The sequence below is a fragment of the Fusarium oxysporum genome, chromosome VI (genome assembly GCF_013085055.1).
Source record: "Fusarium oxysporum Fo47 chromosome VI, complete sequence".
Taxonomy (NCBI): Eukaryota; Fungi; Ascomycota; class Sordariomycetes; order Hypocreales; family Nectriaceae; genus Fusarium; species Fusarium oxysporum.
The window spans coordinates 942,618-968,625 of NC_072845.1; the positions used below are offsets into that span (position 1 = coordinate 942,618).

The 26,008-nt window shown below is 22.5% G+C and overlaps 1 protein-coding gene across 1 annotated transcript; it reads right to left on the reverse strand.

The window, feature by feature from the left end:
- Window positions 1-22,558: 22,558 nt before the first annotated feature.
- On the reverse strand, window positions 22,559-25,920 carry FOBCDRAFT_225222 (uncharacterized protein). Its single transcript, XM_031187194.3, has 4 exons — window positions 25,739-25,920; window positions 24,634-25,690; window positions 22,970-24,588; window positions 22,559-22,913 (listed from the first exon to the last, which is right to left on the reverse strand). The coding sequence occupies exons 2-4, from the start codon at window positions 25,503-25,505 to the stop codon at window positions 22,729-22,731; spliced, it is 2,676 nt and encodes an 891-aa protein (XP_031038329.2). The 5' UTR covers window positions 25,506-25,690; window positions 25,739-25,920; the 3' UTR covers window positions 22,559-22,728.
- Between the last annotated feature and the right edge of the window lie 88 nt (window positions 25,921-26,008).

Consider the following 26,008-nt stretch of genomic DNA (forward strand, 5'->3'; position numbering starts at 1 on the left):
ATTAATACTAGTTACCTCTTAGCAGCTAGGTTAACCTTTTTCTTTTATCTTATTTAAAGGATTAGCTTTTAAATAACCTTTAAAATATATTATGCCTAGTTTATTTATTATAAAGTATATTCCCTGAATTAACTTCCTTTCTTTTAGTTATACTTACTAATATTAATTATAGCTATTAATATAATACCTATTATATATAAAAGCCTATAGCCTAAATAGGGCTATTATATAATCAATTATAATCTTATTAATATATTTAAATTAATATTAAAGTAAGCTAAGGGTAAAAATTATTATATATTATATAAGATAGTTAAAGCTATTAAAATAAAGTTCTTTTCAGGAGGTAAATTAAGCCTAGTTAAGATAGCTATTTTTAAATATAGCCTAATTAGCATAATTAGTTATATAAATTTAAATTCCCTAGGTAATATAATATCTTTTACCTAGCTAGCTAGAGAGCTATTTAGAATTAAGAAGCTAAAAGAAGTATTATAATAAGGATAGTCTCTTAAGGTAAAAGAAATAGCTTTTCTTATTATATTTATTAGCCTAAACTTAGCTTAATATAAAAAGTAGCTTAAAAATATAATTATTAAGGCTTAATAGGTACTTTATATCCTCCTTCTTATAAAAAGGTAAAAATAAATATAGTGTAAAGGCAGGGTTTAAGTGAATTAGGTTAACTTTTATATAAGTTAATTAGTAAAAATTAAATTAACCTAAAGGTATAATTTTATTAATTAAATATATATAATAAGATATATAATTAATTAATTAACCTTATATATAAAAATAAATAAAGTAAAATTAATAAAAAGTAGTAGTTTAAACTAAGGATATAATAATATATTTTATAATAAACATAACGGCTTTTAGCTTATTTTAGTATAGCTTTTTAGGGTTAAAGCCTTACTAGTAATTACCTTGAAAAGGTAGTAATAAAGAAGGTATTTAGCTTACTAAGAATAAAAAGAATATCTTTTTTATACTTATAAATTAAGGTTATTTAGTTTATTAGATTTTAAGGTTTGAGGTAGTAGTTATGTAATTTACTAAGACTTAATATTAAGGTTATTATATTTTTTAATATAATATATAATACCTTATATTATATTATATTAAAAATAAATACCTTATTTTAGTATTTTATTTTAATACCTTTGGCTTTACTTTATATATTACTTAATAGGTATTTTAATTTTTAAATATAAAGTTTTAAGATAAATATAAGGTAAAGGCAGGGTTTAAAACTTTAAAGAAATTAGGTTAACTTTTATATAAGTTAGTTAGTAAAAGTTAAATTATCCTCTATTGATTAAATATATGTAATATAGTATATAACAAATAAACCTTATATATAAGAATAAATAAAGTAAAATTAGTAAAAAAGTAGTAGTTTAAACTAGGATACAATAGGTATAATTATATAACTATAAGCTAATTTATATAAGTATTAAAATAATATAAGTATTATATTATAAGTAAGAAGAATTAAAACCTAGGTTAAGGAACTTAGTTATAAGTTTATAATTAATTATTTATTTAATTTAAATTTAATTAACCTTTAAGTAAAAGTATAATAAATAAACTAGGTATAATATTCCTTTAGGTAAGATGAAAAAAGAAATATAACTTAACTACTAAGAGCTAGTATTAATATTACTTAGTTAAGGAAATAATTATATTATTAAGGTAAATAAACCTTATATAACTTTAAATTCTATAATAATAACTTATTATAAAGGTCTTATTATTTAAGCCTTAATAAAAAAGTTAAAAAACTTAATAGCTTTATATAGAATTAATAATAAGGAAGAAAAAAACTTATTTTATTAAAATATTATTCTTTAAAAATAAGATTTAATAATTACTTTTTTACTAATTTTATTAAAGTTATTCTTATATAAGGGTAATTAATTCTATATTATATTCTCTATATTTAATTAATACAGTTAATTATATCTTTAGGTTAACTTAACTTTTATAAACTAATTTATATATAACTTAACTTAATTCCTTTAATTCTAACTTTTATCAAATTTTTAAATCATATTTTAATCTTATATTTATTTTTACTTTTATATACAAAGAATATATAAAATATTTATATAGCCTTAATAATTATTATCTTAAGCTATTTTCTTTATTAGGCTAAGTTTAGGCTTATTAATATAATAAGAAAAGCTATCTATTTTACCTTAAGAGTTTAGCCTTATTATAAGGCTTATTTTAGTTTTTTTAATTTAAATAGCTTTTCAGCTAGCTAGGTTAAATATATTATATCACCTAGGTAATCTAAGTTTATATAATTAAATAAGTTAATTAGGCTATATATAACAGTAATTATCCTAATTAGGCTTAATTTACCTCTCAAAGAGAAGTTTATTTTAATAGCTTTAATTATTTTATATAATATATAATAATCTTTATGTTTAGCTTACTTTAGTATTAATCTATTTATATTAATAAGATTATAATTAGTATATAATAGCTCTAATTAGGCTATAGGCTGTTATATAGTATTATATTAATAGCTATAACTAATATTAGTAAGTATACTTAGAAGTTAATTTAAGGAATCAACTTAGGAAGTATAATAAATAGGCTAGGTATAATATTCTATTAGGTAAGATAAAGAAAGTAAAATAACCTAACTACTAAGAGTAGGCTTATAGCTAGTATTAATACTACCTAGTTAAGGCAGTAATTTTATTATTAAGGTAAATAAACCTTATATAGTTTTAAATTCTATAATAATAGCCTATTATATAGGTTTTATTATTTTAGCCTTTATTAAAAAGTTAAAAAACTTAAATATTTTCTTTTATTTTTTTCTTATTATTAGCCTTATATAAGGCTATTAATCTTTTTTAACTTTTCTATAAAGGCTTAAATAATAAGACCCTTATAATAAGCTATTATTATAGAGTTTAAAATTAAATAAGATTTATCTGCCTTAATAGTATAATTACTACTTTAACTAACTAATATTAATACTATCTTTTAGTAGCTAGGTTAACCTTCTTTTTTTATCTTACCTAAAGGATATACTTAGTTTATTTATTATACTTTAGGTATATTTTCTAAACTAACTTTCTTTTTTAATTATACTTACTAATATTAATTATAACTACCAATATAATATTATATAATAGCTTATAGCCTAATTAGGGCTATTATATAAGTATTTATAATCTTATTAATATGATTAAATTAATATTAAAATAAGCTAAGGGTAAAAATTACTATATATTATATAAGAAAGGTAAAACTATTAAGATAAACTTCTCTTTAAGAGGTAAATTAAGCCTAGTTGAAATATCTATTTTTAAATATAGCCTAGATAGCTTAATTAGTTATATAGATCTAGATTACCTAGGTAATATAATATCTCTAACCTAGCTAGCTAAAGAGTTATTTAAATTAAAGAAGCTAAAAGAGGCCTTATAGTAAGGCATAAGGCTAGTCTCTTTAGGCAGAAGAGGCAGCTTTTTTTACTATATTTACAGTGTTAGGAATTAGTCAGACTATAGTCAAATCATAACTTAACTAATTAGTCACAGTGACTAGTTAGTCACAGTGACTAGTTAGTCACTGACTAATTAGTTATTAGTCATTTTGAAAGTAACTATAGTTAAATTACTTAACTAGTTAGTTATAACTAATTAGTTATTAGTCACTTAATAAAATAACTATAGTTAAATTAGTAATTTAACTATAGTTATATTAGTTTATTAGCCTAAAAACACTTAAAATAGCTATATAAAGTCTTATACTACCTAAATAGGAAGTTAAGGACTATATATAGATTAGGTTTAGGGATTATTATATAAAAGTATTTTTTTTTATTTTAAGTCTTATATAGCTTTTAATATAAAATAAAGTAAATTTAAAGAATTTAAAGTACTTTAATTAAAGCTCTTACGTAACTTTATTCCTAAAATACCTATAAAAGTTCTATTTAAATAGCTAAAATCAAAAAAAAATTATTATACTATTTAGTATAAAATATAATATATACTAAAGGCTATATTACTTAGTAATCTATCTTAATAGGCTAAATAATTTACTTTTAATATCCTTTTACTTATTATATATAAAGTAGAACTACTAAAAAAGTAATATTTTTAAGCTATTTAATACTATTAGTAAATAAAAAGGTTATTATAATATAGTAAAATATATACTTCATAATATATATATTTTCTATATACTTTTAACTATGTAGCTTAATTTAATATAGGTATTTTAGAAATAAAGCTACTTAGGAGCTTTATTTAAAGCTTTTTAAATTCTTAAGATTAATTTTATTTTATTTTAAAAGCTATATAAAACTTAAAATAAAAAGAAAACTACTTTTATATAGTAGTTTTTATATATAATATATATATAACATTTAATATTATATATAAGTTATATAGGATTTAATATAGCTATTTTAATACTTTTAAGTTAATTAATTAATTTAACTATAAATTATAGTTAAATTAGTAGTTAAATTAATTACCTTTTCTTAATAAGTATTATTAAATTAAAAAAATAAAAGCTTATAATTAAAAATTCTTTAGTTTAATAATATATATTTTTATGTAATATTAAAGCTATTTAAAGTATAAAATAAAAAGAAAAATATTAGAATATATTATTTATAATATATAATCTTATTTTATATTTTATATATATTATAATAACTTTTATATATATTTATAGCCTTTTTAAAAAAAAGGAAAAATATTATATAAGGGGGAATTAAACCTATAACCTTTAGAAAAAAACTAACTCCTGCTTAAATAAACTAAAGTTCCTTTAAAAAGGAGCTAGTCTTTAGTATATTATTATTTTTTCTTATATAATATATTCTATAAATATTATAATAGTACTTAACTAAATTATAAGTAAATTATAACTTATAATATATAAGCTATTAAATTATTATTAAAATAAGTATAATTAATTTAATTATTTCTTTTTAAAAAAAAACCTTTACTTAAAGTAATATTTTTAATTATATAATACTTTTATAAAGAATATATTAATAAGTTTATTATATAAAATATATATATATTATATATTCTAAATATATAATAAATTAATAATATATAATACTATTCTAATTAATATATAAAGTTTATGTAAGTAACTTATTTAAATAATATAAACTTTTAAATTAATTATTTAAATAAATAAATTAAATAAATTAATATAAAATTACTTTTAAAATAAATAGAAAATACTACAAAGTATTTTCTAATTATATTATATATAGAAGAATATTATATTTTAACTTTTATATAAAAAGAAATTATAAAAAAAACTATATTAGCTACTTTTAAACTTATAACCTTTAAAAAATAAGCCCTTAATTTATCTTAAATCTACCTATTTAACTATTATATTAAAATTACCTTTTTATATTATTAAGGTATTAAAGGTTAAGATATATTAACCTATATACCTAAAGCTATTTAGTTTAATATATTTATATTAATTATATTATAATTATTTAAAACTTATTTATAAAAAGAAATAATTTAGTTTTTATTTTATTATAATATAATTTATAAAATATACTTATAATTAATATTATATTAATATATTTAACCTTAATTTAATAATTTATTTTTAAAAAAAGATTTATCTTAAGCTTTTAATTAGACTTACTTAAAGTAAAATTCTTACTTTTAGTAATATCTTATTAACAATATAGCTATTTAAGAAATAGAAAGCATTATAATATATTATTATTTATATTATATATAATAAAGACTATTTTAGGATTGATATATTTAAACCTAATATATTATTTTATTTTTAAGAATATATTTTACTTTTAGTTTTAATTAAATTTACTTTATATTTTTTTTTTCTCTTATATCTTTAGTAATAAAATACTTAAAATAGTAAAAAAAAAACTAATATATACTATTATTAATAGAGAGTATTATAAAAGGTCTTACTTTAATTTTTATTTACTAAAATTAGTATTTCTTTAAGTCTTAAAATAATATATTTTATCCCTCTTTACCTCTTACTTATATATATCAGTAGATAAATATACTTTATTTTAAACTTAATTCTAACTAAATAACCTATTTTATTATTCCTTAATTTACTTTTAGAAATAAAGTTTATAAAAGTATTATAAATTAAAATATTAAACCTTTAGTAGTTATAATATAATAAATACTTCTAAATCTATAGAATTATAAAGAACTTTTAGTTTTTTACTTTAATAAGAGAATAACTTTTATAAAATAAGAGTTTCTTTACTAATAGCTTTATCTTAATTAATTTAGTTTATTTTTATTAATATTAACTAAATACTATTTTATTAGGACTTTTCTTATATTATTTTAAAATAGCTTTTTTAATCTATAATAAATCTAAGTCTCTTATCTCTAAAAATACTACTCTTTATTAGTCTTTTACTAATAAAAGTATTATTTCTAAGGTTATAGATTCTATTTATAATAGATCTGATTTCTAACTTCCCCCTATAAAAGATAAGATTTCTTAGATTTTTAAGAGTGGTATTTTTACTAAGGAATTACTTCCTATTAACCCTCTTACTAAAAGAAAAATGCAAATTAATTATACTTTATAAGTTTTTTATTTCTATTTTATTTATTTACTTTAAAATAAATATTATATATAATTATATAAATAAATAAATAGCCTTTAACTAATAGATTTATATATATAGGTATAATAATAAAAAAAAAACTACTATTATTAAGGGATTTTAGACCTCTAATTCTTTATAATATTTAAAAAATAAATCTACTAATAAATATATAAATAAAAGAAAAAATAAAGAAAGTAAGTTTATTTATATTTATTTAATTTATTTATTATATAATATATACTAAGTTATAAAATAATTATTAACTTACCTATAGATTAATATATAAAAAAAAGAAATCTAGCCTATTTTTTACCTTAGATAGGGCTATTAAAAAGATTTTATATTTTCTTATTTAAAATAACTTATCTTTTTCTTCTCTAGAAAGTAAATCCTTTAGGGATTTATTATCTTATTTTTATCTATAAGTAAATATTTTTATTATTATATTTTTTAAAGGCTAATTAATTTATTTTAAGAAATCCTCTTATTATAAATTAGAAAAACCTATAAATCAATTTAATAAAATATTATAATAAGTGCCTTACTATTCTTAATAATAAGTTTAAAGTATATATTTCCTCTTTTAGGACTTTTCCCTTACTTATAATATATAGACTTCTTTAGTAAATAAATCCTATTTAGGGGCTATAATTCCCTATTTAATACCTAATTTTAAACCTATATATTAACCTATTAGTAAGTACTTTTTTATATTATATAAGTATTTATTTTATTAATTAATTAATTAATTAATTAATTAAATATAACTTTATAACAGCTTTTTAAAGCTTATACTAGCTTTTATATTTAATAATAACTCTTATAGTCCTTATGACCTTATTTTAGAATTAATCTTTATTTACTTTTTCGATACGCTTATTCTTTACTATTTTAATATATATATATATTTACTAATATATATTTTATTTATAGTATTACCTAAGATAATATATCTAAGAATACTTATTTTTTAAAGTCTTATTTAGTTATATATAAAAATAATATTAAAAAAGAATTTAAGAATAATATTAAATATATTAGTTATATTCTTAATCTTATTATATAGGATATTCTTAGAGGCTATTTAGCCTCTAAAAATACTAATTTATTTCTATCTAATTATATTAATTCTATTAATAAGGGGGAAAATCTAAAAGAAAATAAAATAAAAAAAGAGTTTTCTAATAAGTCTCTTTGAATTTATTTATATATATATTATATATATATTATAAGGATTTATATTAATTTAAATAGGTATTATTAGGCGTTTACAGCAAATTACAACTTTAATTAAATATATGCAAGAAATTAGGACCTTTTTTAAGAAATAAGTTTAGACCTATAAAAAAGAGGGTATTTTACCTTCTAATTTTAATACGACTATTATTCCTCTTAGTATATATTTTCTTCTTCTTTATATTTCTTATTAGTAATTTTATTATATATATTCTCTTATTTTATATAACAATATAAATTATCCTAATTTAAATTATACTAATCTAAATATATAGATAATACTACTAGATAGAGTTTAACTTATAATATAATAAATACGGCTTTAACTCTGTAAGAGCCTATTAATTATATTATATAGAATTTATCTAATACTAAAATTTAGCAAATAAGACTAATTAGTCCTAATTAGGAAGCTTTAACCTACTTAAATAGCATTTTTTCCTTATTTATTAAGGCCTTAACTAAATTATAAGGAGAGGTTTATATTATAACTGCTTTAGGTCTTCTTTACATTTATTAGCTATTCAAAAATCTATTTTCCTTAAAATAGTCTTTTTAGGAGAAATTAAAAGAAAGTTTAGTAAGTCTTTTACCTATATATTATAAAGTTTTTATATTAATATATTTTATTGATATTTATTAAGGCTATAAATATTAGATTAAATAAACTATAAAAATACTTTCTTTTATAATTAAATATACTAGATTTAGAGGATTATCAGTAAGTTATTATTTCTATTTTCTTATACTTTATTTATTTATTATAACTTATTAATACTAATATAAATAGGGTTTTTATTTTATTTATAATCTTAAATCCTAGATTTAAGTTATAGCATTTTAAATAAGGTAGTCTTTTATATTATTATCTTACTATTAAGGATAATATTAAGGATATTTTTATTAGGGAATTTAAAAGATAAGTTTTTTATTTTTTATTATATTTAACCTTATTATATTTATTATATATAAATACTAATATAAATATAATATATAACATAAGTATAAAATAACTATTAGGGCACCTAAAGGCTTATTATATAAGCTTTAAAATCCTTAATTTATAAGGAATAATAAAAAAAATAATATATATTCTAATTTAGATTAAGATTTATATCCTAGCTTTACTTCTAAAGTTAATAAATATAAACTATATTTAAAAGAGTAAAGTTATTACCTAAAAGTTAGTATTATATTATTTTTTATCTCTTTATAAGGATTTTTTATTAAACTTATATATTAGAAACAGCGTTATATATAATAGAAAGAAAACTACTATTAATTTCCTATTTTAGCTATTTTAGCTAGAAGATATTTAGCTATTTTAGCTACTTTTGCCTCTATTAAGAAGATATTTTCTCTTTATACTAATATTATTATAAAAAAGAGAAATAGAATTTGGTGAAAAACAGGTAAAAAGCTAGTTTTATTAAAAAGCTAGTAAATTTAGGATATTAATTCCTTAAATAAGGAATTAAATAGTAAATTAGAAGAAGAAGAAGTAGAAAATAATATTATTAGTTAATAGGCTAAAAAGGATATTTAATTTAAGTATTAAATAGAGGATATTATTAAAAATAAAGGAAATAAAGAAGAAAGTAAAGATGATAGTAAAAAAAAGGGTTAAAACTAAAGTTAATAATAATATAAAATCTTCTTTTTAGTTATTATTATTTTTCTATATTAATTCTATCACTTTTTATAGCTTTATACTTATATTTATACTAAATAGTATATTATATTATTTCTCTTACTTTATATATACTATAAATACTTTTAAAATAAATTAAATAAAACTAAAATACAGTAAGGAACCTAATTAGATTAAGTTAGGATCTTAAAATCTTAAAAGAAGAATATTAAATTAGGGCTAAGAGCTATAAATAAATAAATATAGGTAACTTATAATATATACTAAATAATATATACTAAATAATATAATATAGTATTTTTCTTACCTTATATTTTTGTTATTCTTTTTTAAGTTTATAAGTTAGCCTTAAAAGCTATATCTAAGCATCTCTAAAGTCTAATATAATTTAAACATTTCTTACCCCTTAGCAGGCAAAGCTTCATTAAGTCAATATTATCATAGTTAGCTGCCTTAATTGCAGCCTAAACCTAGCTGCATATAACCCAGCTGGAGAGCCTTGCTCTTCAGCTGGCCCCAATCTTCTTCCTGCAACCCACTTCAAAGGCACGCTTAAATCATCCACCACGCTTCAACAGTAAGCGATCTGATCCGACTTCCCCTTCTGATCGCAACCGCTAACAGCATCATAGCTTTACTATCATAATACTTAGAAGAAGCCTGCAGGCACCTAATCCTAATAGGTATTATCTAATAAAAGGTCATAATGTGACCTATAAAATCAAGTAAGGTATTAAGAAAGATAATTATAGCGAGCTTTATAATATAGCAATAGAAACCAGAATAGACTAGGGAAAAGAGGATAATACTAGCTGCATTAGATTAGTAATCTTTAGTTATAAGATCCTCTTACTTTTATAGCTTTATTATTAGCTAATTAATAAAGACTTCCTTAATTATAAGATAGAGTTACTTTATAAGCTAGAAGAGAAGTTACTTAGAGGGGTAAATTTAAGCTAGAGGGAAAGAGAATTTATTAAGGCCTTTTGCGGCAGCTTATATAATAAGTGGCTTAAGGCTATCTGGTAGTAGGCTAAGAAGGTACTAGAAAAGATTGAACCTTAATAAAGACAAGGGGGATAGTTTATCGCGATATCTGAGATAGAAGAGGGGTAATTACAGGGTTCTATAGGAAGAAAATATATTAAGTTTTATATAAGTTTAGTTACCTAAAGTCAAAGACCTAACGTTATAATATTAGCATTAGTAGTATAAGGAGGGTTAAATAGGTTATAGGATATAGTATGTAATAGACTTAATAGATTAGCCAAATATTAATATACTATTAATATAAATAAGGGTTTCTTACCTTATATATACTTTAAATAGTTTTTAAATAAATTATATAAGATTAAAATATATTAAATAGCCTAATTAAATTAAGTTAAGATCTTAAAATCTTTATTTTTAATTTTTTATGTGAACTTAAAGACTTTTATTAAAGAGTATTATATATAATATAAAGCTTAAATTATTATATAATCATTATTTAAAATTATAGTTTATATATAATAGACCTAATAGTATAAGTATAATATAACTTCTTATTAAAGTAAATTTATATTAAATATAAGATTTAAATTATTATTATATAAAATAACTAAAATAACTATAGTTAAATTAATTAACTAATTAGTTATAATAAATTAGTTATTAGTTATTTTAAAAGTAATTATAATTAAATTAAATAACTAATTAGTTATAACTAATTAGTGATTTAACTAGTTAGTTAAGTCAAAGTGACTAATTAGTTAGTGACTAATTCCCAACACTATATATTTATAGGCCTGAATTTAGCCTAGTATAAAAAGTGGCTTAAGAATATAATTATTAAAGCCGAATAGGTACTCTATATCCTCCCTCTTATATAGAAGTAAGGATAAGGAGTTTATATATAGTATCAAATAAATATAAGATAAAGGCAGGGTTTAAAGGAATTAGGTTAACATTTATATAAGTTAATTAGTAAAAGTTAAATTAACTTAAAGTTATAACTTTATTAATTAAATATATATAATAAGGTATATAACTAATTAACCTTATATATAAGAATAAATAAAGTAAAATTAATAAAAAAGTAGTAGTTTAAACTAGGGTAAAAAGCTCAATAGCCTTATATAAGGCTAGTAATAATAAATTCCTTTTTTCTTTATTTATTATATTTAATACCTAATTTTAAGTTATTATTTTTTTTTTTAAACTTTCATAATATTTTAAATATATATTATTCATTACTTTTAGTATAATAATTATTTAATAATCTTTTTTTTAACTTAAAATATTTATTAAGTTTATATCTTAATCTTATATTTAATATAACTTTTTACTTAGCTTTTTAACTTATAAATTAACTTTTTATATAATTATTTATTATATTAAAAAAATATACTTTGTACATTAATTATTATATCAATAATTATCCTAAGTATTATTAAATTATATTTAAACTTAATCTATATTTCTCTTATTATATTATCTTATAACCTACTTTAATTTATTTTTAACTACTAAGCTAGCCTTAATTTATTAATATTTATAATTTCTCCTTTAATATTAAAACCTTTTTTTCTTAATTTACCTTTTTTCTTTTATTTTCCTTCTTATTTCCTCTTTACTATCTTATAATAGCCTTTAGTTCATATAATAATATACTTATGTTATTAACTTAATTACCTTCATTATATATTTCAATTTATTTAAATTATACCAAATATAAATTAGTATTACTTTTTATCATAATACTTTTACTAAAAAGCTATTATTATTTTAATACATCTTAATATTATTTTAAGTAATTAATTGAATCTTTAAGTACTTTTATTTAACTTATAATATATATTATAAAGAATATATCTTTTTTAATACTAAGAAGTGATATATAATAATTAGAAACTGTAAGATTAACTTATTAAATTAATTATAATTTATTAATATATAATACGTATTTTTCTATAATGTTATATTATTATAAAAAGAAATATGAAATAAGCTAATATTTAAACTTAAGCCTATTTATATTTACTAGAGGACTTATTATATAATTATTAATTACTAAGATTAAATAACTATAACTAGGTTAATTATTATTAATACTAATTATATAATAACTTATTTTATAATAGAAATTAGGATTTCTAGCTTATTTTAAGGTTAAAGCCTTAGTAGTAATTATCTTAATTAGGTTATAATAAAGAGGGTATTTAGCCTTCTAAGGATAAGGAAAATATCTTTTTTATATTTATAAATTAAGGCTATTTATTTAATTAAATCTTAGTATTTAAAGTAATAACTATATAATCTATTAAGATTTAATATTAAGGTTATTATATTTTTTAATATAATATATAATACCTTATATTATATTATACTAAAAGTAAATACCTTATTCTATTATCTTACTTTAAGACCTTTAGCTTTACTTTATATTTTATTAAATTAGTATTATAACTTTTAAATAAGAAAATAATTAAATTTATTTTTATATAACTATTATAAGTTAATTAAATAGTATTTTTAATATATTATAATTAGCCTAGTTTATAAATAATTTAAGTAAAAGTATATAAAAATAGCTTAATATATTCTTAACTATTTAAATATAATATATTATTATAATTTATAATTTAATTCTAAAGGAAGATTTATAATATATAATAATACCTTATTTACTAATAATACCCTTCATAGAAAAAGCTTATAAGGGTATATAATAATAATCTAAATAGGACATATAGGATAGTAGGCAAATAAATAAGATATGATAAGTAACTTAATTATTATACCTATTTTACTTCCTATCTTATTTAGGTTTCCTAATTGCCAGGCCAGTTAGGTATTAGTTAGGTGATAATAATAATAATTTAACTTTAAATCATCCCTTTTTCCTAAAATTACCTTATAGAATAATCTTCTCTCCTTAAGCATTAATTAATATAATACCATTAAACTTACTTAGCTTTCTCATTTAAGAATTATTATAATTATTTTAAAGATTCTATTTTAAATTACTTAAAAATAATAATTATGATTAAAAACTAAGTTAATATTAGGCCCAATTTACCTATTATTATTATTATTAGGCTAATTAAATTAATCTTTAAGGTTCAACCTATTAGGATTACTTCCTTATAAGGGATAGCTATAATTAACCTAAGAGATATAACCTAAATAATATTAAAATGCCTAATAAATTAATTATAAGAGATCTTTATTTTTAGAAGCTACTTAACTAATACCTAATTAATAAAATACGAATACCTTAAAAAGTATTATAATCCTAGCAGTTATATTATATATACCCCTATAAGAACCCTCTATTAAGCATCCAACTAGGCAAGGGCTAATAAGTCTAAGAATAATAGCATTCTAAGACTATATTATTCTAAGACTAATAATAATCTTATACTATATTACTCCCTTATAGCTACTTTTAATATATAAAATATATTTATTTATATCTTTATAAATTCTAGCTTACTAGCTATTAATAAAACTTCTTTATATTAATTAAGCCTAATATATATTATATCTAGTATTAAGAAATATAATACTTTAATAAGCTTAGTATTATATGTTATATTTTCTACTAATAATTAACCTAATATAACTTAGTTTATTTATAATTAGAAACTAAATATTATGTATTAATAGCTCTTATTTACATTATATTATATAATTACTAGAATTCCAAGTATATTATACCCCTTAAAGAATCTTAACTTCTTATAAAAACACTTTAAGAACTCGTAATAGAAATAGATAAGAAAGGAGATATTATACGCCCTCTTATTTATTTAAACTCCTATAAAGATCAAATTAAGAAGCTTAAGAAGAAACTTTATAGCCTAGGAGAATAATATAATACCTTCCTAGATGATACTAAGAATAATATTAAGGTAATATAAAATAAGATTAAGGTCTTAAAGAAAAGGTAGTTAATCTTACTAAGATTATAGAGTTACTTAAGAAAATAGCTAAAAATAATTAGAAGTTATATAAAGAATATATTAAATATAGTTAAGCTCTTATTATTATTAAAAAAGACGTTAGAGAGGTCCTTAGATTTTATTAGCCTAATTTATTTAATAATAATATTAATAAATTATAAGGATTTCTTATTATCCTTTAGAGGTATTAGATATATTAGTTAATTTAGTTTATAATTAAGAAACTAAGGATATAATATAATATAGGATTTCTTAAAGATAAAGCCTTATAAATAATAAAACCTATTATTTATAATTATATTAATAATCTACCTAATAAATAATAATTAGTAGTTAAATATATTTAGAAAGAATTTAAATACTTTAAATTTAAACTTAGAAATACTTTTAGAATTATAAACAAAAAATACGAAATAGAAAGAAACATTTAATAGCTTAAATAGAGAGGATTTACTATAAAATACCTTATAAATATTACTATTAAGTATTAAAGTTAAAGTAAGGTATAAAAGCCTATATAATATAAATAAACTTAGGACTTATATCTAAAGTTAAAAATACTATAATAAATATTAGACTTAAATCTAAGGATTTAAATAAGCTTATTAGTATTTTTATAGAAATTAATAATTAGTAGTATAAATAATATAAGAAAAAATAAACTAAGAAATATAAGGATTATATAACTTATAATAAAATACTAAATAATAAAATACTAATTAAAGTAAAAAGAGATAAGTTAATACCTAATATAATACTAAACTAAGACTAATAATTACTAAAATGATTAAATAAGATAAATCTAATATTACTTATTATAATTCTAGTAAGAGGGGATATTATAAATAAGAATATAAGAACCCTATTAAACCTAATAAAAAGTATAGACTAATACCTAAAACTAAGAAAATTAATATTATTAAAAGAAATAATAAATTATAAATAGTAATTAGACTTATTAATATAACTAAATTAGGGTATAAAGTATCTAATCCCAGACTTACTATTAATATATATAATTTATTCCTTAGTGAATAAGAAACCTTTAAAAAGTACTATTTTAAATTAGAATAGTAACTTATTTTAAGATATTTAGCCTTAATTATAATAGTTTTTTATTTATAAAATAAGAAAGAAAAAAAGGAAAGAAGAAATAATCATAGAAAGAAATAGCTATATTAAATAAAAAGAGATAAAATAATTAAACTTAAATAGGTAGTAATATTTAAAATAGAAATATAATATCTCAAAGGGAAATCTATTTTTATAATTAGAAAGGGAAAGGAAATTACCTTTAACCTAAATAATAAACTTAATACTAATTACCTTATAATATGAATAATAAATAAGATCCCTATAAGAGCAGTATTAAGAATTAGTCAAACTATAGTTAAATTATGACTTAACTAATTAGTTATAATAACTAATTAGTTACTAACTAGTTAGTTATTAGCTATTTTAAAAGTAACTATAATTAAATTACTAAACTAATTAGTTATAATTAATTAGTTATTAGTTACTTAAAAAAGTAATTATAATTAAATTAGTAATTTAACTATAGTTATATTAGTTAATTAGCTTAAGAATACTTAAAATAACTATATAAAGTCTTATATTACCTAAATAAGAAGTTAAGTATTATATATAAATTAGGTTTAAAAAGTATTATATACAAGTATTTTTCTTTCTATTTTAAGTCTTATATTGCTTTTAATATAAGATAAAATAAATTTAAAGAACTTAAGGAGCTCTAATTAAAGCTCTTAAGTAATTTTATTTTAAAATACCTATAAAAATTCTATTTAAATAGCTAAAATTAGGAAAAAAGTATTATACTATTTAGTAAAAAATATACTATATAATAAATGCTATATTACTTAGTACTCCAGCTTAATAGGCTAAATATTCTACTTTTAATATCTTTTTACTCATTATGTATAATACAAAATTACTAAAAAAGTAATATTCTTAAGCTATTAAATACTATTAGTAAGTTAAAAGGTTAATATAATATAGTAAAATAGAAGCTTTATAATATATATATATTTGTTATATATTTTTAACTGTATAGCTTAATTTAATATAGGTATTTTACAAATAAAGCTTGTTAGGAGCTTTATTCAAAGCTTTTTAAATTCTTAAGATTTATTTTATTTTATTCTAAAAGCTATATAAGACTTAACTGCTGAGACTTAATATTAAGGTTATTGTGTTTTTTGGCGTAGTGTATGATGCCTTATATTGTGTTGTGTTGAAAATAAACACCTTATTTTGTTATCTTGCTTTAATACCTTTGGCTTTACTTTATGCGTTACTTGATTGGCATTTTGGCTTTTAAATATAAGACTTAAAATGAAAAGAAAACTACTTTTATATAATACTTTTTATATATAATCTATATCTAATATTTAGCTTCCTATTTAGGTAATATAAGACTTTATATAACTATTTTAAGTATTTTTAGGTTCATTAACTAATATAACTATAATTAAATTAATACTTTAATAAATTAGTTATTAGTTAGTTTAAAAGTAATTATAGTTAAATTAATTAACTAATTAGTTATAACTAATTAGTTATTAGTTATTTTAAAAGTAATTATAGTTAAATTAAATAACTAATTAGTTATAACTAATTAGTAGTTTAACTAGTTAGTTAAATTAAAGTAATTAATTAGTTAGTAATTAATTCCTAATATAATATAATAGTTATTGTAATATAATTAAATTAGTATAATAATAATCCTAACTATTTAGAAGCATAGAGAGTCTAAAGAGAATTTAATACTAGAAAGCTTAAGAGTAAAATTAAGAAAATAATTTAAAATACACCTATTATATTATAATATAATAAACTTAATAATTATTACTAAACTAATAAGTATTAGAAGTATATAAAACTTAGTAGAGAATAAGTAATTATAAAATAAAATAATAATATTTATATCTAAGCCTATATAAAGAAAGTACTTAAAGACCTTCTAACTCTAGAAGAATATATATAAGTAGAAAGGGACCTAAAGAGGTATCTTAATTATCCTAATTATAGATAGATATTATAGGTATTATATATATAAAGTTATTACCTATAATATTAGTAAGAAAAAGTAATAAATAATTACTTCCTAATATAAGTTCTAAAATATTAAGACTAAAAACCCTATCTAATTATTAATATAATTAGGTATAAAGTTATAAAAAGATATAAAAGATTTTTAGTAATTAAATTAAAAGCTTATAAAAAGCTAAAAGAAAGAGTATTAACTTATATGTAAAACTCTTAATATATTATATAATAGAGATAAAAAATATAATAAGAGATTAAGATTTCTTTTTTTTTCCCTTGCTATTAGCCTTATATAAGGCCATCAAGCTTTTTAACTTTTCTATAAAGGCTTAAACAGTAAGACCCCTAAGAAATTAAGATAATAAAAGATAAAATATCTTAAAATAAATAAGATATCTTCTAACAGCTAGATATAAAATAGCTATAAGAATAACTAAAAGAAATAAAAGGATATAAAAAACCGCTTATTAAAGAAATAAAAGCAGATATTATCTTTAATTACAAAATAAGAAAGATAAAAACTACTTATTAATAAAAACTAACTACTGAGAATAAATATCCTAATAATATTAATTATCTTAAGAGTAAATATAATATAAATTATTTATAAGGAGAGAATATATATTATTTATAATAAAGTAATAAATAGGTAAAAGATTAGAGGCTAAGTGCCCTAAGAAAGCTCTAAGAATAATAATAAAAGGAAACTAATAGACCTACCTAGAATTAAAAGTTGCAATTAAAAGTAAATAATTGTGTATACTAATAAATAGCAGAGCTAATATAAACCTTATTTACCATATAATAGTTAATAAATTAAGGCTATGATAGCAAAATAAGAATAACCTATATATATATAATAAATAATAAGAAACCTACCTCTATAAAGATAAAGAAATTACTAAAGAGATTAATTATCTTAAGGTATTTATTTATAGAAAGAACTAAGGTATTAACTTTAATATTATCTTAGTATAAAAATATAATCTAATACTTAAATACCTATAGCTTTTATATTATAATTTATAAGTTAATTAAAGAATTAATTAGGTAAACTATAAAGATTACCTTTTAGATAATAAAAGTAATTTAAATTATAATATAAGATCTTAATCTTTAATTAATAAAAATAATAAAAATAAGTATAATAAAGTATTACTTATTTTAAAAGGAATATAATATAAATACTATCCCTTATTTATATTAATATTGCACTAATATTTAGCTAATCTATTTAGTCTATTATTTATTATATCTTAAATCTATTTAACCCTCTTTATACTACTAATACTAATATTATAAGTTTAAATCTTTAACTTTAGGTAACTAAACTTATATAAAACTTAATATATTTTCTTCTTATTTCTCTAAACCCTATAATTACCCTTCTTCTATCCTAGATACTATATTATATTATCCCTCTTATCTTAATCGCATTATAATTTAAGACTATAATTAGCCTAGTCTTTATAGGTTACTAATCTTCTTTAATAAAAGTAATACCTCTATTACCTACTTCTTAATATTATAAAGCCACTTATTATATAAGCTATTATAAAGTTTCTTTAAGAGCTTATTCTGCCTCCTCTATAGGTAGTCTCTATTTAGTGCTTATCTAAGAGTCTTAAGGCTCTTTATCTTAGTATTAAAGAAGGCCTTTTTAATCCGAGGGATATAAAAATATAGCTATATAAGCTAGAAGACCTTATAGCTAAAAAAGGCTAGCCTAATATAGCTAATATCATCTTTAATTATCTAGGCTATTTTAATTTTAGTAGCTATTATATAAAGCTTATTATAATTACTTTACTTACCGCTTAAGAAAGGTCTTTTAATTATTTAGATTATATTATAATTTTCTATTAAGTAGGGCTTATTAGGCCTAGGTAGCTATAGGCTTCTTTAGAGTATTGTAATAAAGCAGCTGTAATACTATTAGCAGTTATAATTAAAAGAGGGGAAGTTAGATCGGATTACTTACTGCGCAGTAGATGATTTAAGCGTGTTATAGGGGTCGGCGAAAGAGTAGCCTTTGAAGTGGGTTATAGGAAGAAGATTAGGGCTAGCTAAAGAGTAAGTAAGGCTCTCTAGCTAGGTTATATACAGCTAGGTTTAGGCTATAATAATATTAACTTAATAAAGCTTTACCTACTAAGAGGTAATAAATATTTAAAGTATATTAGATTTTAGAGATACTTAGATATATCTTTTAAGGCTAACTTATAAACTTAAAAAAAAGAAAAAGAAAATAATGTAAATACTATAAAAGTAAGGTTAAATGTATTATATAAATAATAATAACTCTTAAAAGATAGTTTAAATAATTAGATTAAGATATTAAATAAATAAAATAAATTACTATAAAGGAATTTAATAAATCATTTAAAAATATATTATTAAAGTATTATATTTATATAAAATTATTTTAAAAGGAATTATATATAAAGTTACCTTAATATATAAATTATAATATTAAAAGTATATTAAAAGATAAATAAAATTTAAAATTCTTTCTTATATATAACTTATTTTCCTAAGTATTATCTAACTATATTTATCTTTAACTTATATTTCTCTTATTATATTATTTTATAACCTAATCTAATTTATTACTAACTACTAAGCTAGCCTTAATCTACTAATATTTATATTTTTTCCTTAAATACTAAAACCTTCTTTTTTACTTCCCCTTCTTTACCTTATAATAGCCCTTATTTCTTATAATAAAATATTTACATTATTAATTTAATTCACTTAATTATATATTTTAACTTTATAAATTATACCTAATATAAACTATCATTACTACTTAATAGAATACTATTAATAAAGGCCTATTATTACCTTAATATACCTTAACCTTATTTTAAGTAATTAGCTAAGTCTTTTAATACCTCTATCTAGCCTATAATATATTTAATAAGAGATATATCTTTCTTAATACTAAGAAGCTATATATAATAACTAAAAATTATAAGATTAACTTATTATATTAATTATAATTTATTAATAAATAATAGGTATTTTCTTATAATTTTATAATACTATAGAAAGAAATATAAAATAAAGATATACTTAAACTTAAGCCTATTAATATTTATTAAAAGACCTAATATATAATTATTAATTATTAAAATTAGATAATTATAATTAGGTAAATTATTATTAATAATAATTATATAATAGCTTATTATATAATAAGAATTAAGGTTTTTAGCTTATTTTAATATAATCTTTTAAGGTTAAAGCCTTAGTAGTAATTACCTTAATTAGGTAATAATAAAAAAGGTATTTAGCCTTTTAAAAATAAGAAAAATATCTTTTTTATACTTATAAATTAAGGCTATTTATTTAATTAAATCCTAAGGTTTAAGGCAGTAATTATATAATCTACTAAGACTTAATATTAAGGTTATTATATTTTTTAATATAATATATAATATTTTATATTATATTATATTAAAAATAAATATCTTATTTTATTATCTTACTTTAAGGCCTTTAGCTTTATTTTATATATTATTAAATTAGTATTTTAACTTTTAAATGTTTAAATAATTAAATAATACTTAAGGCTTATTTTAAATATGATTAATAAAAAAAAACTTAAAGAAATTTATATAATAATAATTATTAATAGGGCAGCTGTGATGCTGTTAGCGGTTGCGATCAGAAGGTATTCGGATCGGATTACTTACTGTGGATGATTTAAGCGTGGTATCTGCAGGGGTCGGCGAAAGAGTGGCCTTTGAAGTAGGTTGCAGGAAGAAGATTAGGGCCAGCTGAAGAGCAAGGCTCTCCAGCTGGGTTATATACAGCTAGGTTCAGGCTGCAATTAAGGTAGTTAACTATAATAATAATGACTTAATAAAGCTTTACCTGCTAAAGGGTAATAAATATTTAAATTATATTAGATTTTAGAGATACTTAGATATATCTTTTAAGGTTAACTTATAAACTTAAAAAAAAAAAAAAAAAAAAAAGAAATAATAATAATTATTATTTAAAAAAAACTTTATATTAAAATATAAATTTAATCTTATAAAAATAACTATTTTTAATTATAACTTAATTTAATTAATTAATTATATAAGTTAAAAATATTATATTAATTAAATTAATTTAAATTAAATTAATTTTAAGCTATTAAGTCTTAAAGATTTAAAAAAAGGCCTAAGAAAAGGTTATTACCTATTAAACCAGAGGTATTATATAATTAAGAGGGATTATATAATCCTATAAGGGGTTTAGCTTAAATAAACCTTAGAATTAGTATAAGCTACTTATATAATAAGTTAAAGTCTTAAATAAGATTAGCCTAAGGTAATATCTCTAAGAAGAGGGGTAAATAAATTATAAAGTATAAACTAAAAACAGATAAAAAAAAGTCAGGTTTAATATTACCTTTAGTTAAATTAAATAGCCTTTTTTATTACCTTTTTAAGTCTATTAGCTATATATAAAAAGTAACTTTTTAATATATCTAAAAGGGTTATTATTATTAAGAGGGAGTTATTTTTAAATTAATCAAAATAAAAAAATTTATATATAAAGTTTTAAAATAAATATAAAATAAAGGCAGGATTTAAAGAAACTAGGTTAACTTTTATATAACTTAATTAATAAAAGTTAAATTAATATATAGTTATAACTAGTTTTATTAATTAAATATATATAATAAAATCTGCTAAGACTTAATATTAAGGTTATTTGTTTTTTAGGATAGTATATAACACCTTATATTATATTATGTTAAAAATAAATACCTTATTTTATTATCTTGCTTTAAGGCCTTTGGCTTTACTTTACGCGTTGCTAGACTAGTATTTTAACTTTTAAATTAAATATAATATAATATATAATTAATTAACCTTATATATAAAAATAAATAAAGTAAAATTAGTAAAAAGGCAGTAGTTTAAACTAAGATAATATTTTATTATAAATTTAATTAAACTAATTAGAGATAGTATTCTCTTAGACCTTACTTATATAATATAAGTTAATTACTATTTAACTTATCCTAGATATTAAATACATAGCCAGAAACTGGTAGGCCTAACACAGAATGACTTAGTCTTAAAAACACCAACACTCTATAACATGTAATCCGAACAGGCAGCGCTGTTTCCTTCGTTTTATAAAACCAATTAAGAATATCTATTTACCGTATATGCCAAGTCTTGTAACATAAGAAAAAATTATAGCTTCAACGCCTTCCATCTTCTTACAACTTCCTCCCTCTCCCCCTCCGTCGCTCTCTGCCAATCCTGATGGCCTTGCCTCAGCCTGATCAGCAATAGCTCTGCTTTTAGAGGCGTCGTTGTGTGCTTCATCATTTCCTTCTCGAGACCCTTAAGAGCATACCCTGGAAGACCAAAGCATGCTTTGACATGGTTAGCAACTATGTCTCTGGGACTTGAGGAAATGACAGTGACTTACCTGCACCCAAGTTACCACAAATCCCAAATCCACCTCTTAGCAACCCTCTTCCGAGACCCTTTATTCCCCTCGCTTTGGTATCTTCATAAGGTTTTGTCACGATTCCGCTGAAAGCATCATAAAAGCCCAAGACGAACTCCTTGCCCGCAACCTTGAGTCCACTACCCAGTCCTGTGATTTCATCACGACGACGAACTTCAACATTCCAGAAATTAGATGGGGCGTTGTGGAACCCATTGGCGACGTTGTAGAAGAAAGCCACGGGTGCTCTTGCGCTGGCTGCAGCGAGGTCGCCTACGTATTTACCTGTCACACGTGTGACATAGAAGACGCGTCCATTTCTGCCGCCTTCATGGGCCCTCCATGCCTTTTTATGCTTCTGGTGAAGACCTGTAACAGGTCGACGTAGTTTGGGAGTAAGGAAGACAGGTTCTGCGCCGTTGAGTGTCTTAGTTGCCATTTTCCGCGCCAGTATTTCCATGTCTTTCTGATTTGCACCGCGTGGACCTTTTCGGAGCCGGGCTTCTCCCGTCTTGACTTCTTCAGGATCTGTCAAGACCCCTTCTTGCGTGTCGTCGACGTTGGAGCGCCTTGTCTTTCCACGACCTGGGGAATTCCTTAGGCGTTCGGCATAATCGGATGTGGCGGTTCCTATGGCTGAGGCGAAGCCTGACACGGCGGCTACGGCACCGACAAGAGGGTATTCGGCTCCTTCATCCACATACCAGTGTCTATGCCTGAGTAGCTTGAGATTCTGTGACTGGAGGAGCCCAGCATCTATGAGACAACCGACGGCGAAACCACTGAGATGCGCTCCTGTCTTGCGGTCAAGCCAGCTCGCCAGCCTATCAGGACAAATATCGCAACGAAGGCTGTCAATGTCAAGACGGTCCTGAATATCCTGAGCAGTACCACCAGCTCCATCCTCTTCACCAATCTGAATAGCCATATCCTTAGCGACTTCTTGCACTTCTGGCTTGAGAGCAAACTTGATACTGTCGGCCAGTATTTCCGCTGTTAGCTCCTTGTAGGGCACTGATACAGGCCCTGCGCCGGCGCGAGCCATCATCTGGCCCCAGAAAGGCTGATCTCCGAAGAAAGGAACGATGACGGTCGGGCGTCCGGCCGCTATACCGGCAGCGGTTGTACCGGCGCCACCGTGGTGAACAACGACCGATACTCGTTGGAAGAGCCAGTCGTGCGGACAATTTCCGATGAGATAGACGTTATCGGGGACTTCGCCAACTCCGACGCCGCCCCATCCTTTCGACACGATCGCCCGAACCCCCGCGAGCTCGACTGCCTTCAAGATCATATTCGTGAGCGCTTGCGGATCCTTAACAACGATCGATCCGAAACCTATGTAAATTGGTGGAGGTCCTGCTTCAAGAAACTCCAGAAGATCTTTTGGGGGCGTGTAAGAGCTCGCGAGTGGTAGGAAAGAAAAGCCCGTGATGTTTAGGTGTTCGTCCCAATCAGAAGGTTTGGGTATCAGAGTTTGTGACCAGAGATAACTGTATGGAATGCGAAGTCTGGAGAGAAGCTGGAACCCCCACATTGGACTGATGGGATCAAGGTGAAGTGTTTGACGGCGGAACTTGTTGATGAGGTCGCCCAGCCTAAGATTGTCAGTCAATGACTCAAAGGGGGACCAAGATACTCACCCTTGCCATGTTAGAAGCTCCATCATCATGAAAGAGAGGTAGTTGGCGACCTTGGCGTCGGCATCTCCGTAGCTCATAGCAGCCAGAGGGTGGGGGAAAGCTTTGGTAGGTGACCAAGGCATTGTGAAGACCATGTGCAATGGAATATTGAGCTTTTGAGCGCAGTGAATGTGACCCATTGATGGAGGATTGGCAATAATAACATCCGCAAGGAATAGATCATCAACGTTTTCCACGTTCGCCGCTTTCACAGGATCTCCCATTCCATCACCTGCCTCGATACAACTCCTCCAGGTACCAGAGATAATCTCCATCATTTCTTTTCGTCTTTTCCCAACATCACCCTCCTTGAGACTGTCCTTGTTCGGTAATAATCCAGGGTTCTTGACCATATACGCCATGAGAGCTTCGGGGTCTCCCCCAATGTTGAAGAACTCAACACCTTGTGCTTCCACAAACTCCTTGAAACTAGCATGCGTGCATATCCGAACTCGATGACCGTAGGGAGGCTTCATCAACAATTGTGCGATCGGAATAAATGGTTGGACATCGCCTCGAGAGCCCACGATATGGATCGCAATATTTAGTCGCGGGCCTTCCGCTGGCTTCTCTACACCTGGGAGGAAGGCGACGGTACTTGTTCGACGCGGTTTTGACGGCTTCGGCGGTAGTAAATGCTCTGAATCTGCTCCATCACCCGCGAAGGATTCCTTTAGGTGTTCGCACCATTGGGCCAGGGCTTGGGGAGTGTCGTGAAATTGAACTTTGACGCGACCATCGTCGATGACATTGCCCGAAGGGCCATTGTCGGTGTCACTGTCATCAATCGCGACATGGCCGAGTCCATGGGACTTGATGCGACTGAGGTCCATCTTGTAGGGTTCTGGTGGGTGCAGGGGAGGGTGATGAAGTTGAAGAGGTCAATTGAAGATATTTGATACAAGCCGAGGCACGCTTGTTATCGTTTAGTCCAAAGACGTTGAGATTGACATTCCATTGCGCTTGAAGTCATTTGTGGGGTCGAGGTAAGATTTAAATGTTTGATACGACTGGACATCTACTAAACGTTAGCACGATGCAATGTCAGACGGTACAGGAGATTGACTGGTCAGGGATGGCTTAGGCTGGTCTAGACCAAACTCTGTCTGACCCTTTTGCATTGGCTTTGGCTTTGAATAGTGATCAACTGCCTGCCTCATTAGTGCTTTAGTTGAATTGGGTCTTCCAGAGGTGCCGAGGTGCTGATAAGAATATCGTTGAAATGACTCAGATTCTTCCACTAAGAACCTGGTAAGTAGCACATGAATAGCTGAGTCCGGCGATCCGAATAAATTCGTTTTTGTTCATTTTGTCTCTCCCTTACGTCATTCTACAG